The sequence below is a fragment of the Polypterus senegalus genome, unplaced genomic scaffold (genome assembly GCF_016835505.1).
Source record: "Polypterus senegalus isolate Bchr_013 unplaced genomic scaffold, ASM1683550v1 scaffold_19, whole genome shotgun sequence".
Taxonomy (NCBI): domain Eukaryota; kingdom Metazoa; phylum Chordata; class Cladistia; order Polypteriformes; family Polypteridae; genus Polypterus; species Polypterus senegalus.
Genome location: NW_024377211.1, coordinates 1 through 19,000, shown reverse-complemented (window position 1 = coordinate 19,000; position 19,000 = coordinate 1). Strand labels below are relative to the sequence as shown.

General features: G+C 45.2%; 1 protein-coding gene across 1 annotated transcript in view; it reads right to left on the bottom strand.

Annotated features, from left to right (window-relative positions):
• The window catches only part of LOC120519259 (zinc finger protein 850-like), a 101,767-nt gene extending 82,899 nt beyond the window's left edge, over nucleotides 1-18,868 (bottom strand). Inside the window, exons 1-3 of the mRNA XM_039742408.1 lie at nucleotides 17,388-18,868; nucleotides 2,780-2,936; nucleotides 2,398-2,623 (exon numbers count right to left, since the gene is read on the bottom strand). Of these exons, the coding sequence (XP_039598342.1) occupies nucleotides 2,398-2,623; nucleotides 2,780-2,936; nucleotides 17,388-18,589 (1,585 nt within the window). The 5' untranslated portion in view covers nucleotides 18,590-18,868. The remainder of the gene's footprint in view (nucleotides 1-2,397; nucleotides 2,624-2,779; nucleotides 2,937-17,387) is intronic.
• Nucleotides 18,869-19,000: the final 132 nt, after the last annotated feature.

Sequence of the window (19,000 nt, the reverse complement as noted above, 5' to 3'; positions counted from 1 at the left end):
CAGAAGATGGGAATTTTGCTAATTTTGTTGAATGTTATTTAATTCAGTAAATATAAGGCACAAATCCTAGTCTAACACGTCTCATCTCCACTACTTCCACAACTTTTTCTGTTGTGGCGTTGACTTCTTCCTGTATAACATGGGATAAGTTATAAGCCACAAATTGGTACATTCCCTCAGGTAACAAACAGTCAGCATTTAGATGGCCCATCATTCTTTACTTTTAGTTTTGTATTTAACAGCATTACTTATGTGCTCTAGTCAGGACTGCTGGTATTTCTTCCTTTGTTTCTCTCTTGTAGTCCCTTTTCTTAGTGCAGATATCCTGGAGCTCAGATGATGTACGACTCCTTTTAACAAAAAGCTGCCATGTAGAGTAATGTGTCCTTCAATTAAACACTCTCTTTAAGTGATATTGAACACACCTGTAAACGTCTTTGAACACTCCTCTTCCATGAAAGTGTTTTGTGGTTTAGCAATAAATGGGGCCCTCTGAGCCACATGGACAGCTCTCTACATTAATGCCAATACATCCCTCCTGAAGTGCCCAGGTGGAGGTGGGCAGCTAGTTGGCCAAGGCCTCCAGGACTCTGACTCTGATTTTCTCTCTTACAACTGACTATGGACCAAAAGCCCCATATCCAGGGTTGGTGTTCCTCTCGTTCATTGTTACCTGGCCAAAGTTAAACAATTGTTTATTGGACAGATACTACTGGCTTCCATTTACGTTAATCAGTTCTACTTTGTTTTCTGTGTGTTTTAACAAATCTCTGTCTTGTAAAAGACTCAACAACAGGCAGCACAAAGGTTTGGGGTTTTCCGGCCCCATATATTGTGGACAATCCACTATTCAAAAGGTCAAAATTATATAAAGAAAAACAGTTCATATGAGAGACGCCATTCTAGGCGTCGGCGGCCATTTTATAAGGGAGGAGCCGGAAGTGGAGGAATGCTGGGAAGGAGGCGTGAGGGATGATGGGACTGCTGACGTCAGGGAAGATGGCGGAGGAAGGGCGGAAGTGGATGCAGTGCGGGAAAGTTCCTATTGCGGAGTGTCTTTTGTCCTGGAAAACAAAGTAGAAAGGTTAGTACCCCGCCACTCCCTGCCGGCGAACGTCTTTTGATGTGGCTTAAGGTCCATCCACGGCCTCCTACTCGCCTTTTTCAAGTCATTGAATGCGTGTTCCGCCTTGTCGTTCTATACCACATGCAGGGGAGCACCCTTCTTTGTTAAGTTAGTCAAGGGTGCTGCCCTCTCAGAGAAACGGGGTACGAACCGGCGGTAGTACCCTGCCAGCCCCAAGAAAGCCTGCACCTGTCTCTTGGTACTCGGACGGGGCCATTCCAGGATGTCTTCGACTTTGGAACATTGGGGTCTCACCTGTCCTCGTCCCACAAGGTAGCCTAAATACTTGGCCTCCTTTAAGCCAAAAAAACATTTACGGGGGTTAATGTGGAGGCCGGCCTTAGCCAGTGTCGCAAGGACAGCAAAGACCTTCAGTAGATGCTCCTCCCAGGTGCCAGAATAGATGACGACATCATCCAGGTAGGCGGCACTATAGGACTGGTGGGGCTTCAACACTCTATCCACCAGACGTTGAAAGGTCGCTGGGGCCCCGTGCAGCCCAAATGGGAGGACCTTGTACTGCCAATGTCCACTAGGGGTGCTAAAGGCCGTTTTTTCTTTTGCCGATGCAGTTAAAGGAATTTGCCAATACCATTTTGTCATGTCAAGGGTAGTCAAGTATTGGGCCGCACCCAGCCATTCGAGTAGGTCGTCAATGCGGGGCATCGGGTAGGCGTCGAACTTGGAGACCTGGTTTAGACGTCTAAAGTCATTGCAGAATCTCCAGGAGCCGTCCGGCTTGGAAACGAGGACGATAGGACTGGACCAAGGGCTATGGCTTTCCTCAATGATGTCCATATCCAACATCCGTTGCACCTCCAGTTCCACTTCGGCACGTTTTGCCTCCGGGAGTCTATAGGGCCTCTCCCAGACGATCACTCCGGGGTCCGTGACTATATCATGCGCGAACAGCGAGGTCCGGCCCGGTGACTCGCTTACTACTTCAGGGATGGCGTGGATAGCCTGGATTATCTCTCGCCGCTGTAAGGGTGTCAGCTCGTCCCCGAGGTTAAGGGTAGACGTGCAGGCGAATAGGGAGAGGGATCTACGTGTGTCGGGAGACTCTTCCCTGTCCTTCCAAGGCTTTAATAAATTCCCTGGCGGTTCCCACAAGCTTGCCATTCCGACCCCCCGGCTTGGTAGACCACTAGCTGATGCTCCAGGACCTCCAGGAGTCCTGACATATCTTTATAGGGGTGGCGCCGGACCTGCTGGGCGAGGGAGCTAGGCAGGGCGTTTACCAGGCCCTCACAGGCCACCTCCTCCACGACCTTCCTGGCTTGGGGACCCTCGGGCCGTAGCCACCGCCCCATCTTTCCCCAGAAGTCGAACGGCCTGCGCTCGGGCCGGCTTCTCTAGGTCAAATTGCCAGCTTCGCCATTCGCCCGCCTGCTGGCCCGGCGTAATGCCATAACGTGCCAGTATCTCCTGTTTAAGGAGGTCGTAACTCGCGGCCTCCTCCTTACGGAGATCGTAATAAGCACGCTGCGCGGGTCCCTTCAGGTAGGGCACCAGAATGGACGCCCACTCAGACCGCTGCCACTCGTTCCGGGTGGCCGTCCGTTCAAAAATGCCCAGGTAGGACTCGATGTCGTCGGCCTCAGTCATAGGTACCAGAGGCAGAGGAGTTAGACGAGGCGGATCGGATCTTACCCTCCAAGCTTCTGCCAACTGGGCCGTCGTTTGCTCCAACTCCCTGGTGGTAGCGGCTTGCGATTGCTGCAGGGCAAGGATTTGGGCGTTCATCCCCTGGAGTACTGTGTTGAGGTCTTGTCCTTCCGTCATTTCCCTCGGACTAGTATCCTGCCGGCTACGCCAATGTAAAAGACTCAACAACAGGCAGCACAAAGGTTTGGGGTTTTTCGGCCCCGTATATTGTGGACAATCTACTATTCAAAAGGTCAAAATTATATAAACAAAAGCAGTTCATATGAGCGACGCCATTCTAGGCGTCGGTGGCCATTTTATAAGGGAGGAGCCGGAAGTGGAGGAATGCTGGGAAGGAGGCGAGAGGGATGACGGGACTGCTGACATCAGGGAAGATGGCGGAGGAAGGGCGGAAGTGGACACAGTGCGGGAACGTTCCTATGGCAGAGCGTCTTTTGTCCTGGAAAACAAAGGAGAAAGGTTAGTACCCTGCCACTCCCTGCCAGCGAACGTCTTTTCAATGTGGCTTAAGGTCCATCCACGGCCTCCTACTCGCGCATGCGTGACAGTCTTTATGTGTACTAATTCTGACCTTGGTCATTTGTAAAATCTATACTTGCATCGTACATGAGCACCTGTCACAGCACTCTGTGACTGAAAAAAGCACTAAAGAAAATGTCATGAACAGAATAACGTGCCTGTTCTTTAGAAGCAAAGATGCACCCTTGAAATCCCCTCAACCTCAAACGTTGACTTTCTGGTACAAGTGGGACTGATCTCCACTCCTAGTCCCTTTTCTTTAATATGAAACAGTCACACCACTGGCTGAATCGAATGGCTCCGTTTTATCAGATGTATGCACTTCCAAAAAAAAAAAAAAAATACAACAGATCACCTTTCCATATTAACAATCCAGGACTGCAGGTCATATGTGGTATGACTGTGGAAAAATGGTTTCTTCTCACTGAAATACCAAATTAGAAAACTACAACTAATATTTTTGTACCTTTTTGCAAATCCTCTTTTGTAAAGACCATACATTTCATTAAACACAAATATAGCACTAAATAAATTAAAACCAGTACATATTCATAAAAATGTTAATGTACAGTTATGATTTAATAATTTTGAATTTTTTTTATTTAGAGGCTTCCCATGCTCAAAACTCTTCACACATATTTAAATGGATTCAAAAGGAATAACTGCACAGAAAAATTAGTAACACTGGATGGAAACTAATATCACATATTAAACACCATATAACAGATGAACATAAGAAACAAAAAGTTATACTGTATATATATATACAGTATATTGTGAGACTTGCCCGGACACCACCAGTCGGAAACCACATCTTTATAAAGTTCACACGTTTATTAATCATAAGAAACACAGTCCCAGAACACCACGCAATGCACACAGCAATAATCAACCTAATTCAGTCCTTTCTTCCTCAGTCTTTGATTGCCAATCTCCTCCTGGGAGCTTCGTCCTGCTCACTCTCCCGACTCTAGCTCCTCAAATGTAAGAGGGCGGCTCATTTTATTCCCACCCAGATGTGCTCCAGGTGGATGATGACGTCCTTCCGGAAGCACTCTGGGCGTCCCTGGTAGGTTCTTCCGCCATCTTGCCTGGTGTGGCGGAAGTGACAATTCTCGTGGTCTGCTAAGGCTTAAGGCGCACCCTGGCGGTGGCCATGGGTCCCAATGGGTTAAAATCTTTTTGTCCCTTTCCTGTGGTCCTCTTTTTATCCAGGGCAGTTGCCCCCTGTGACCCGGAAGCTTTTTATGCCACCTTCCGGTGCTTTTAGGCGTCCCAGCCAGGTAAGAACCCCAGCCGTCTGTGACTATATATATATATATACTCAGATACATATACTGTACAAAAAGACGAAGTGTTAAGAGTAAATAACGGAATTTGATGCTGCAAGCATATGACGCGCTGGCAGAGTGCAGATTGGCAATGACGACTCTGGTAGAACTAGGCTGCCACTACCAGAGAGGATTTTGTCCTGGGCTAGAGAGGGAGCCAACAACCCTCAGGAGTGCAAGCCTGTAGGGGAAGACTCCAAGCCTTAGTGGGGATTGTTTTGTTCCTCATATTGCCCTTTTGGTTGTGTTTCCCTTACAACCTTGAAATACTCTAATATATAATAGTTTACATTAATGAATGAATTGCCTTTATAACATTCACATCTTTTCTCCTCCTATTGAAATTTCTAATGTTATATACAATCTGGTTCCACCTACTATTCAATTTTATTACCATGTGTAAATATTACAATTACATTTTCAATAGCATGTCTTCTCACAATAGTGACAGTAATGCGATAACAAAAAAAGACATACAAGAAAGTTTACATATTATAGAATGCAAAATGCAGTTCTGTACCAAAAGTCTCAAGCACATGTAAAAAAAGGTCTGTAAAGCAAAGATGCTTTTAAAAAATAAATGTTTCTAAATAAACTATAGGAATAATAGGCAGTTAAATTAATATTTTATGGCCATTTGCCTTTAAAACTGGTATGTTGGCTGTCATGCTTTTTTTTAATATGTAAGTAAATTGACTGGTTGGCTGCTTGGAGAACTTGTCCCAGTTCTTCTGCACTTTGGCCATCATCTCTTGCTTCCATCTCTGCAGGTTATTCCAGACAGTCTCAATGAGGCTGACATCAGGGCTCTGTGGAGACAATACCATCTCCTTATTTATGTTTTAGCAGCTTCTTTAAAACCATGGTCGTGTCTTTGAGGTCGTTACTCTGCAGCAGAATGAAGCTGAGACCTATCAGAGGCTTTCTTGATGGTACTGCATAATGAATGAGAATCTGCTTGTACTTCCCAACAGTTAGGATTCCCTTCATTCACCAACTCCTTTTGCAGAAACGCAGCCCAAACCTGCAGGGAACCTCTGCTGTACTTCAACTCTCGACTTCAGACACTAAAGAGCAATCTAAGAGTAAACTGCCTCTGGCTTGAACCAAAAATGTCAGATTTTTATTCAGCAGGCCAGAGCACCTAATGCTATTGTTCAGCAACCCAGTCCTTGTGTTTTTGTGTGTGGGTTTGTCTCGGATTTGAAACACTTCATAGGAATGTCTTTTTAGCAGCAACTCTGCCATGAAGACAGGATTTCTCCAGACTGTAGAGGGCTGGGATTGGGTCCCAGAGGTTTCAGTTAGTTCAGAGCTTATAGCAGAACTGGACTACTTTTAGTTCTGAAGAGAGGTCAGTTTAATGGGCGACTACCAGTGTGTTTCTGGTCTTCGATCTCAGTATCTTGAAACTCCTGTCTGCTAAAATAAAATCAACTTGAGAGAGACCTTGCTAATGCAGGATGACCACAGAGCATCTTGTTGCTCTGCTCAGTCCCGAATTGACAATTTGAAAGTTCAACTGTCCCAGCTGTCACCTTTTAGTCTGGTTGCCCTTTGCCCAGTTTGATTCCTTCTCCACCCACTTACGTTTCTATCCATCTGTTTCTGGTTCCATCAGGTATGATGTTATTAATGATTAGCACTTCTTTTGTTAAATCATACAATTGTCTAGAGATGCACAAAGTCAAGTTTATATATGAAAAGTGCTATGTCGCATACTTATTAAGTTACTTTCTTCAACAAAATACAAAACGTTCCCTGTAACATTTACCTTTTTGGAAAGTGAATGTTTGGAAATCTAAAATCTGCTCTTTTCTTCTGACACACCAATACAGAAGGTAAAAATTGTATAAAAAACTGGAGTGCCTAAGACGTTTGCACAGTATTGCATATTGTAAATATACAATATTTATTATATTATTACAAGAACACATTGTACTTGGTATTATGAATGAGTGCTTAGTAATCTTACTGACAGAAACTACCCCTAAATCTACTGCTGTGAGTGCCAGTGGCCCTGAACCATTTGGAATGAATGAAGAACGGCGACTGTGCAGAATGGCTGAGGTCTTCAGTGCTATGGTTTGTCTTTCTAAAGCAGCGAGTGTTGTATATGTGCCCAAAATAGAAGGCACCTGGGTGCCAGTCACATTCTGTGCCACCTCCACCACTCCCTACATGGCTTTATGATCTTGAGGCAAGCAAGTGCCATACCAGGATGTTATTTAGCCAGTGTGGATGGACACCACTATACACCTGAACTGATGGAGAAATCCACATTTTTTTCTTCAGATGTCTAGGAAAGTAGCGACACTAACTAGTGCTTTTGACAAGGTCTGAAATATGGCTTACCCACTTTAGTTCATTTGTGATGGTCACTACAAGGAATCTGAAGCAGCTCACCTTCTGAACATCATCCCCTCTTATGTATGTGAGAGTGTGGTTTGCCTTTATTATCCTGAAGTCTGTCTCCAGCTCCTTAATTTTACGGAGGTTGAAGGGTGAAATTCTTGTCCTGACACCACTTTGACAAGAGGTAAATGTCTTCCTTGTACGCTTAGATAGAAATTGTTGGTGATCAGGCCTGTGATGGAGGTATCATCAGCAAATGTAATGATGGAGTTGTCTGGCCAAACAGTCACAGGTGGACACGGAGTACAGAAAGGGTTTAGCAAATAAGGCTGTGGAGTGCCTGTGTTGAGGGTCAGCGTGGAGGATGCTGAGGTCTGCCAAATATTTAGTCCAATATCCTGTTACAGAGGATGACACCAAGTCCCAAATCTTGGTGCTTGGTGATCAGCTTTGATGGTACAAGTGTGAAATACTGACGTGTAATCAACAAACAGGACTCTGGCATAGCAATTATCATCATCTTGGTTTGCTAGGATAGTATGAAGCCTTGATGTCATCAGTGAACTAATAGTCCAGATAGACTGGTTATTGGAAATAGTTCTGCTGGATCAAATTTTTTTGACATCTTTGAGAATTCTGAAGAGCAGGATTTGGTCCCCATGTAACCTCTTTTGAACAAGACTAAAGTGATTTAACTCCCCGAGTCTATCAGAGTAAGACATGGCCTTTAGACCCAGGAGCATTGGGTTGCTTTTCTCTGCTCTCTTTTAGTGCTGCTAGGTCTTTTTTGTAGCATGGTGACAAAAGACAGCATCTCCCATTTTGTATTTATAGTTCACATTCCTTCTGCCTATGTGTAGTGCTTTGCATTTTTCTACATTAAAATGCACCGTTCAGCTTGTTCTCAAGGCCATCAAGGTATTTCTGAATTATTTTTTCTTTCCCTGTTTCATCAGTAGCTGCTATTGCCCGAGTGTTAGTACAATTGTCACATGTTCACTGCTTACACTGGAATCTGGATTATTTTGTATTAAGAAAATGTGGCAGTCCAAGGACGAACCTCTGAAAGAACTCCACAGACCACATCATGCCATGCTAGACCATCAGTTATGTTGTCTGTTAGGTGTTTTTTCTCTGAATTCACTGCTGTAATCTTCTTTATTTATTTATTTGGTTTGTGCAATGCTATATACTGTATACCCTGCTGTTCTTTCTTATATTCTGTAAGTGCCTTGAGCATGGGAAAGGAACTATATAAATAAAATGTATTCTTATTATTATTGTTGAGCAGTCTCCATTGTTCTGTACTCTTTGTCTCTTGATGGTTAACTGACTTCCTGATCCAGTTTTGTAGGTTACCTCTGATGCCAGCAGCTTCTACTTTCAAAACCCCTCTTCAGAATGGGACTGTATCAATGGCTATTTGAAAGTACAATATGATGCAGGCTTTGCTTTTGTCAGCTACTCTTGTTCAAAAACGTCTAATAGATGTGTTTTCCAGGATCTTCCTCTCCTAAACCCGTACTCTTTTGTATTTGTTTATTATTTTCATACATGTACTTTTGTGATGTATTTCTTGTAACGGCTTCCATAATTTTGCATGATAGAGAAGTATGACTTATTGGTCAATAATACTCAGGCTGCATGTGTCTCTTCTTGTAGACAGGAGTCACATTTTCAGTTTTTGAGTCATTGGGTTCCTTTCCCATTTGGATTGGCTATTCAGATATGCTTGAAAAGTCTATTTGGCTAGGGGGTGGTATTTTGTTTTGCTTTTATTTATTGTATTGATTTATTTGTTTGATCAAGAAGCATACCATGTTCAGGTTTTTAAAAATAAACAAAGCTTAAAATGGTTTATAACTCACATCTTACAAATGTGACAGCATGTCTGGTAAAATCCCATCAAGTCTGAGGGTTTCAGTAGAATTCACTGTATCAAGTGCCCAAAGCACATCTGACTCTAACAGAACATCTATGAGCTTTACATCTTTTTAAAAAATCTCATTTAAATCTTGTTTTACACATACTTGGGTACAATACTTATTTAGTTCATTTACCTGTCATTTTGAATTTTCTCAATGTGCATCTCTTGCATTTTCTTAAAACCTTTTTTTTTTTTACTGTTTATACCGCAGTGGTACTCAAAAAAAAAAGTTACTACTTTGTTTTAGCTTCATTAGCTATTCTCTTTTGACTTTTCAAATATTTTCTTGATCCTTTGCTGTTGCGTCCATTATTCAACCAAGTTAAAATTGTTTGGCTGGTCCTATGTCCCTCATTTCAATGAGCATATCATGAGGCTCAGATTACGGCACTTTCTGGGTGCCTGGGTTCTGGGTGCCTTGCCTGTTGTCTCAGTGTGCGCTCCAACCACGGTGAGTAATGTCTCGGTGAGGGAGACATTTTATTCACACCTTCGCTCAGTGGTTGCCCGTGGACATTGCAACATCACACAAGAGAGCAGCTCACGTGAACTGACTGAACGCAGTACGAGTGATCACTTCCATGGTTCAAACCTTTTCAAAAAACGCATTACACAATTGACAAGGTAGGAAAAGAATATGCTCCGAGTTGAGCTCCACAGCTAATGTGGTCTTGCGGAAGCAACTTCGTCACGCTGACACCAAATACTCACAGAAAAATCCACAAGTTAATACACATGCTGTCTCTAGAGTTTCTCCACACTCAGTGTATTCCTCGCATCCCCGTTATACCCTCTGATCTCCCATTTCAATTCAAATGCCTCCAATTTCCAGTAAGGCTCTGCTTCGCGATGAAAAGTAATAAGTCTCAGGGACAGACCATACAAAAGGTTGCCATTGATTTGAGACAAGATTGCTTTTCTCCTGGACAACTGTACGTTGCATTCTCAAGATTTAGCTCGCAAAGCTTGGTCATATTACAACTGGAGTGCTGAACTGACAACGTGGTATACAAAGAGATCCTTAACAGATAGTTATTGTTATATTATACCTCAGTTTAAAAAGGTTTTCTTTTCTTCTTAATAAAAATTTAAAAGCAGTACTTTGTCACTGCGGAGTGCGGGGATTTTGCTATATACAGCATATATATGTAGATATGTAGATATATGTGTCTGTGTATATATTGTAGCGACCCAGCAGCAGCGCTGGCGGCATGTTGCATTATGGGTAATTTATGTAAATAGCATTGTGGGTAATTTATGTAAAAGCTTATTGTTGCGTTAAATTAACTAAGTAATCTAATTGTGTTTCCTGTTATAATTATTGTATGTGTTTGTGCTCAACTGGTGGGGTGGGTTGGGTTATTGCCGTCCGGGGGTTATTTAAATGTAAATAGTTACCATCGATAAGAAAGTTGGCTTCATTAATGACCTTGGCAATGGCTAAGCAAATGAGTTAAGCTTTGTTTTTGCTGACTATCTGCTCTAATAAAGAGATACAACAGGACAGAGCTGTTTATTGCTAAGATTTCTATTGAAGCAATTATTACCGAGACACTCGGAGTCGTGCGGTGTATGGGACACGAGTGCTCGCTACCTAAAGAGCTGGGTGCAGCTGCGTGCATAACGCTGGCAGTCCGCTAGCTTACAGCTTGGGAGAGGTGCACGGCAGAGTACGGCTCTAAAAACTTTAAGACTCAACCACGGGTCGCTACATTGGTGTCAGAAGTGGGAGACCAGGCTGTTTAGAAGACGCCGTTATGGAACAGAGTCTTGAAGAATTAGAGTGTGCCATCTTAGAGAACAGCGCTACGTTAGAGCGCCTGATCAGCGGAACTGTGCGGAGAAAAGAGGCAAACAGGCCTGATGGTGCCAGTATTCCCCGGACAGTGTTACGATCTTCTAGGCACGGCCAGAATGAACATTCATCTACAGCAACGATACCTCAGGTTACCAGTCGGCCGGTCCTCTTTTCACAGTCACCTGCTAAGCTACCGCGATACAGCGGATTGACGCCCTTAGAGCCATACCTTGCACAAGTAGATCTGGCCGCCCTACACAATGGATGGAGCTGCGAGGAAGCTGCGACACACTTGGCCCTTGCCTTGGAGGGTCCCACACTTCAGGTACTCATTGATCTGCCATCGGAGGAGTGTCGTGATCTTCAGGCTCTCACCGCTGCTCTCACCCGTCGCTTTGGACAAAGAACCTCAGCAGAATGCAGCAGAGAAAAGCTGACTAGCCGACGTCGGTGTGAAGGTGAGAGTGTAGGAGCCTTTGCCGCTGACATCAGGGTATATTCATGAAAAGGTTACCCTACTTTCTCGACAGCAGCGAGGGAGGAACTCAGTCTTAATGCTTTCCTGCGGGGCCTCACACCAGAACGTCTCCGCCAGCATGTCTGTCTGTTGTCACCCCGAGATTTGAGCGAGGCACTGCGAGAGGCTGAGCGGGCTGAAGAGGTGCTACAGGCTGAGTCACCAACAAGACGAACGCCACGCCCGAGTCGATTAACGAGAGCAGTTGAACGAAGGGCAGAAGGGGACCCATCTGAGGTAGTGGAGGGCAGTCGCGCCCAACTAACATCAACCCCCTGACAGAGACAACGAGTAGACCGCTATTTCCAATGCGGAGAACCAGGGCACTTTGCCAGGGATTGCCCTGCTCCAAGTCCTTTGCCTCGTACAACATCACCGCCGGGAAATGACCTCGGGGTGAGGCCGTGAGGGGACCCTCGCTCCGTTTTTCAGCCCCCCTCCACAATGACTGCCTTTATGTGGGGTGCTGTGGATTTTCCACTGGACTGTACCTAGACTGCACTATTGACGGGCAGCCATTCTGTGCTTTAGTGGACACGGGGTCCAATATTTGTTTGCTACAAAAAGGAGTGTTGCCCGAAACCGCTGGTCTTCTTCCAGAGGACTGGACCCCCACAAATAGCGAACTACGCACTGTTAGGGGTGAACGGACAGTAATGCCCGGAAAGAAACTGTTATCTGTGTCGGTAGGGACGAGCCAGACCAGCCACGAATTCTGGCTTGCGGACATTAAAGACAAGTGCATTATTGGGTTGGACTTGTTGGCCCACTGGGGAGCAGGTGTTGATGTGTCAAGGGCCGTCCTTTGTTTTGGTAATGAGACTGTGCCGCCCGTCGGGCTGGAACCGTCCTGGAAGGACTGCCAGAGTGGATTCACCTGGACACCACTGCTCACCGGCTCCCAACCATTGTTGGGAAGTTGCAGAGAATCCCCAGGAGAGTATTGCTGGACAAACAAATTCATCGCACGACCCCCCATCAGCTGAGACGGTTGCCGCTGTACAGGAATTGGGCCATCGAAGTGGTGAACATCTGAGCACGCCACAGCAGAAGCAACTCCAGCAATTACTGAATGACTTTGTGGACATTTTTGCGGCTCGAGAGGAGGACTGCACCAGAACCTCGTTAGTAAAACACCACATTGACACTGGCCACGCTGCTCCCATTCGCTTTGCCCCCACCGATTGCCCCTTGCAAAACGCCAAGCTGCCGAAGAATTGATTCGCGAGATGGTAACCAACGACATTATTGAGCCTTCGGACAGTCCCTGGGCCGCACCCATGGTCATGGTGCGGAAGAAAACGGGGGGTTGGCGCCCTTGTGTGGACTTTCGTAAATTAAATGCAGTCACTAGAAAAGACTCTTACCCATTGCCCCACATCGATGATGCATTGGACTATGTGGCTGGATCCCGTTGGTTCAGCACCTTGGACTTGCACAGTGGATATTGGCAGGTAGAACTGGCATTAGAGGACCGACCCAAAACTGCATTCACCATCGGACAAGGGCTGTGGCAGTTTAAGGTAATGCCGTTTGGACTTTGTAATGCACCGCCACCTTTGAAAGACTAATGGAGCGGGTCCTAAAAGACATTCCCCGAACCCGTTGTGTGGTCTATTTGGATGACCTGTTGATTCATGCCAGAGACTTTGACCAGGCTGTGCACAATTTAAGGGAGGTCCTGACCGCCATTCGTAGCGCCGGGTTGCGATTAAACCCTGAAAAATGTAATCTTCTCGCCCGACAGACCCAGTTTTTAGGACACGTAATCAGCGAGAGTGGGGTGGCTACCGACCCAGCAAAGGTGGTTGCCGTGAGCAACTGGCCCCCACCAGCCAACATCACCGAACTGCGGAGCTTCCTGGGTTTAGCCTCGTACTACAGGAGGCTTGTAAAAAACTTTGCAACCATTGCCAGCCCCTTGCACTGACTGATGAGTAAGGGCCAACAGTTTGGGTGGACGGAGGATTGCGCAGCCGCTTTCCAACAACTGAAAGCTGCCCTCGTCAGCGCGCCGGTCCTGGCTTACCCTGAACCCAACCAATCTTTTGTTGTGGACACTGACACTAGCAATGTGGGAATTGGGGCCGTACTCTCACAGAAGGGGGAGGCTGGAGAGAGAGTGGTAGCTTATTACAGCTGCAGCCTCAGTCGACCGGAGAGAAATTACTGCGTCACTCGGCGGGAGCTGTTGGCAGTGATCTTAGCGGCACGGCACTTTCGGCCCTACCTATTGGGCACTAGGTTCACGCTGCGGACTGACCATGCTAGCCTCACCTGGATGTTAAATTTCCGGCAACCAGAGGGCCAGGTGGCAAGGTGGATGGAGATCCTCCAGGAATACGATTTCTAGGTACTGCCGACAGGAAGAAAGGGGTCTGGGGCCATCGTCAGCATCCGCAAGGCCAGATGACACTGTTGGAGCAGGGGAGCCATTCACCATTGACCAATTGAGGCAATTACAGGCGAACGACCAAGCGCTAGAGAAGGTAAAGGGCTGGTTGGAGACCCAAGAATGTCTCGACTGGCAAACCGTGTCTTCACAGGGGCCTGAACTCAAGTTACTACACTCCCAGTGGGCCAACTTGGAGTTGCACGATGGCGTAATTTACAGACGGTGGCAAGCACCCAGGGGGGGGATTGACCGACTACAACTGCTGGTTCCCCAGGCTTTGCGCGCCGAGGTCCTCCATTGGGTCCATGGAGCAGCTGGATCCGGACACTACGGAAACGCTAAGACAGTGCGTCGACTGCGGCAGCGGTTCTATTGGCCGGGTGTCGGCAAGACGCGAGCTGCACGCCCACTGCTGTGACATCTGCACTGCGCAAAAGGACCTGGTCAACGCTCTCACGCCGTTGCAGCAGTACCTTGTCGGGGCACCCATGGAGAGAATTGGAGCGGACGTACTGGGTCCTTTTCCTGTAACTGAAGCCGGAAATCGTTTTATTTTGGTTGCGATGGATTATTTCACTAAATGGCCATAGGCGTATGCAGTTCCGGATCAGAGTGCCTCCACAGCAGCACAAAAACTAGTGGATGAAATGTTCACTCGATTTGGGGTTCCGGACGAACTTCACAGTGATCAAGGGCGGAACTTCGAGAGCCATTTGTTCAGGGAGGTGTGTCAGCGACTGGGGGTGAAAAAGACTAGAACCACCCCCCTTCACCCTCAAACTGATGGACTGGTCGAGCGATTTTAATCGCACCCTGGCCACTCAACTGGCGATCCTGACTAGTCATCACCAGCGGGACTGGGACCAACATTTGCCTCTGGTCCTGTGGGCATATAGGACAGCCGCATAAGAATCAAGCCAATGCACACCAGCGGGGCTGATGTTCGGGAGAGAACTGCGCACGCCAGTGGATTTGGTGTTTGGCTCGCCCCCTGAGCCTGAGATTGTTGGTGGGCCCGAACTGGATTATTTTAGACGGTTGAAAGAGCGCCTGGACACCGTTCATCGACTGGCCAGGGAGGCCTTGGAGGGAGCTGGAGCTCGCCAGAAACGGGCTTATGACACACAGGCTCATGGCCCGAGGCTGAAACCAGGAGACAAAGTGTGGGTATTTTGCCCAACGGAAACGGGGACTGTCTCCTAAATTGACTCACCATTGGCAAGGACCTGGAGAAATTTTGGACAAAATTTCGGAGGTAGTTTTCTGAGTCCGAATGCCTGGACGGGGCAGATGGGTGGTGCTGCACAAGGACCGGTTGGCACCATACCACCCACTGGCCCCAGAACAAGAAAGACTTGAGAATCCAAGCGGCTCTCCAACCTCCACCCCCAGCGCCGAGACAGACATTGACAGTCTCAGGACTGAGCCTGGCACGAGTGATGGTACATCAGGCAGGCCGAAGCGCGTCCGTCACCGGCCAGGACATTTGCTCGATTTTTACTGTGATGAGTAGGGTTGTGGGGACACTAACCCTCTTGTATATATTTATGTGTGTGTGTATGTATATGTTGATATGTGTATATAAACTGCTCAAAAAAATTAAAGGAACACTTTGAAAACACATCAGATCTCAATGGGAAAAAGAAATCCTCCTGGATATCTATACTGATATAGACTGGGTAATGTGTTAGGAATGAAAGGATGCCACATCGTTTGATGGAAATGAAAATGATCAACCTACAGAGCCCTGAATTCAAAGACGCCCCAAAAATCAGAGTGAAAAATTATGTGGCAGGCTAGTCCATTTTGCCAAAATTTAATTGCAGCAACTCAAAATTGTACGCAGCACTTTGTATGGCCCCTGTGTTCTTGTATACATGCCTGACAACATCGGTGCATGCTTCTAATGAGATGACAGATGGTGTTGCGGGGGATCTCCTCCCAGATCTGCACCAGGGCATCACTGAGCTCCTGGACAGTCTGAGGTGCAACCTGGTGGCATTGGATGGACCAAAACATAATGTCCCAGAGGTGTTCTATTGGATTTAGGTCAGGAAAGTGTGGTGACCAGTCAATGGTATCAATTCCTTCATCCTCCAGGAACTGCCTGCATACTCTCACCACATGAGGTCAGGAATTGTCGTGCACCAGGAGCCACTGTACCAGCATAGGGTCTGACAATGGGTCCAAGGATTTCATCCTGATACCTAATGGCAGCCAAGGTGCCTTTGTCAAGCCTGTAGCAGTCTGTGTGACACTCCATGGATATGCTTCCCCAGACAATCATTAACCCACCACCAAACTGCTCATGCTGAATGATGTTACAGGCAGCATAATGTTCTCCATGGCTTCTCCAGACCCTTTCACTTCTGTCACGTGCTCAGGGTGAACCTGCTCTCATCTGTAAAAAGCACAGGGCACCAGTGGTGCATCTGCCAATTCTGGTATTCTATGGCGAATGCCAATCGAGCTGCATGCTGCTGGGCAGTGAGCTCAGGGCCCATTAGAGGACATGGGGCCCTTGGGTCACCTTCATGAAGTCTTTCTGGTTGTTTGGTCAGAGACATTCACACCAGTGGCCTGCTGGAGGTCATTTTGTAGGGCTCTGGCAGTGCTCATCCTGTTCCTCCTTGCCCAAAGGGGCAGATACTGGTCCTGCTGATGGGTTATGGACCTTCTATGGCCCTCTCCAGCTCTCCTAGAGTAACTGCTTGTCTCCTAGAATCTCCTCCATGCCCTTGAGACTGTGCAGGGAGACACAGCAAACCTTCTGGCAATGACACGTATTGATGTGCCATCCTGGAGAAGTTGGACTACCTGTGCAACCTCTGTAGGGTCCAGGTATCGCCTCATGCTACCAGTAGTGACACTGACTGTAGCCAAATGCAAAACTAGTGAAGAAACAGTCAGAAAAGATGAGGAGGGAAAAATGTCAGTGGCCTCCACCTGTTAAACCATTCCTGTTTTGGGGTCATCTCATTGTTGCCCCTCTAGTGCATCTGTTGTTAATTTCATTAACACCACAGCAGCTGAAACTGGTTAACAACCCCCTCTGCTACTTAACTGACCAGATTAATATCCCATAAGTTTCATTGACTTTATGCTATACTCTGATTAAAAAGTGTTCCTTTAATTCTTTTGAGCAGTATATATATGTATATATATATGTAGATGTGTATATGTATATATATGTATATATGTATATATATATATATATATATATATATATATATATTAATATATGACAGAATCACTCATAACAGTGACAAAACAATTACATTGACAATCATGCTGTTATTTTTAAAATGTTTTCTTTTTCATAACTTCTTTAACACACTACTTCTCCGCTGCGAAGCACGGGTATTTTGTTAGTCAGTTATAACACTGTAGTTTGTGATCTTCAGCCTTAGTTACTGTTCATTTATTTTAACCATTCCCAGAAGATCTTTCTTAAAATGTTTATCACCACCGACAGGTTGATTTTAAAAATAGGCTAGAGAATGAAAATGGAAAATCTACCAAACAATTTATGTATTGAAAAAAAATCTCAAAACAAGTTAAATTAAAAAGAATGACAAATCACACACCTGCTTAAATTAAGGGATAATTTTATTTTTAGGGTTCATCCTCACAGAAATTTAGTTCTGTGAACCCTGGCAACTTAAAAATTCACATATAAAATTGCCTCCATCCTGAATAAACTGCTCTGTTTCAGAAACCTTATACTAAACTCACTTTCTCCTTAGTGCATTACATCTCAGTTTCTTCTTTTTTCAACAGTCTTTTATTTTGCTGCTCTTTAGTATGAATTCTTACGTGTTTCTGAAGATGACCTATTTGTGAGAATGTTTTGCCACATTCAGAACAGCAATGAGGTTTCTCTCCAGTATGAATTCTTATATGTTTAGCAAGACTGCTTCTGCTAGAGAAATGTTTGCCGCATTCAGAACAGCTGTATGGTTTTTCACCAGTGTGAGTTCTTGTGTGGCTCTGAAGATGGCTTCGCTGCGAGAAGCGTTTGCCACATTTTGAACAACAATGAGGTTTCTCACCAGTGTGAATTAATGAGTGGCTCAGAAGATAGCGGACTTGTGAGAATCGTTTGCCACATTCAGAGCAACAATAGGGCTTCTCTCCAGTGTGTATCCTTATGTGTTTACCAAGACTGCTACTGTCCGAGAACAGTTTGCCACATACTGTGCAGCAATATGGCTTCTCCCCTGTGTGAATTCTTGTGTGTTTCAAAAGACTGCTTACGTGCGAGAACAGTTTACCACATTCAGAACAGCAATATGGCCTCTCTCCAGTGTGAATTCTAGTATGGCTCTGAAGATCACTTATTTGTGAAAATTGTTTTCCACACTCAGAACAGGAATGAGGTTTCTCTCCAGTATGAATTCTAATGTGTTTCTGGAGACTACTACTGTTTGAAAATCGATAGCCACATTCAGAACAACAATAAGGTTTTTCTCCTGTGTGAAGCTTTAAATGTTTTTTCAGGCTGCTCCTGTGTAAGTATTTTCTGTCACAATCAGAACAGCAATGCGGTTTTTCCCCAGTGTGAATTACTGCATGGCTCTGAAGGTGGCTAATTTGTGAAAATCGTTTGCCACATTCAAAGCAGCAATAAGGTTTCTCTCCAGTGTGAATTCTTATATGTCGATTTAGATGGCTTAAACCAATGAATCGTTTGCCACATTCAGTACAGCAATGACGTTTTTCCCCAGGGTGATTTTTTGTTTGTCTCTTAAGATCAGGACTGCACTGAAGCAAGGTCTGAGCTACTGAAGATTGTGAGAAGTTGTGACTTTCTTGTAAATCTACAGAAAAACACAGATATACATTACTTTGAATATACTTTAAATAAAGATAAACTTTAAAAACAGACAAATAAATATTGTTACTGGCATGTCCAGGGTTTACAAGATTAAATTTTAGTTCATACATGCACATATGACAAACGTAAACTTTAATTACCTGTGTACTAACAATAAAACAAAGAGACAAAAATAATACAACTAGGTATATGGAACTGTTGCATTTTGTGTATGTAGTATGTTGATCACCTGGCTTGTTAAAAAGGAATGACAAAAGTTGCAAATCAGACTGTCCATAACCCAAGTTCACATAAGTACTCTTTTCTCTGCCATACAAAGTAAGACTTATTTTAGTAGACCTTTTGTTTTACACAACAGCAACACAAATACATGACATGTTCTGCTATTTTCTTGATGTCACTGAGGAACAAAGAGAAAAAGCATACTTATATACTCGCATATAAGTCGGGTCTTGAAACCTGAAAAATCGATCATAAAAATCAGACCCGACTTATACGCCCGTTCAAAAATGCAACTTCGTATTTTT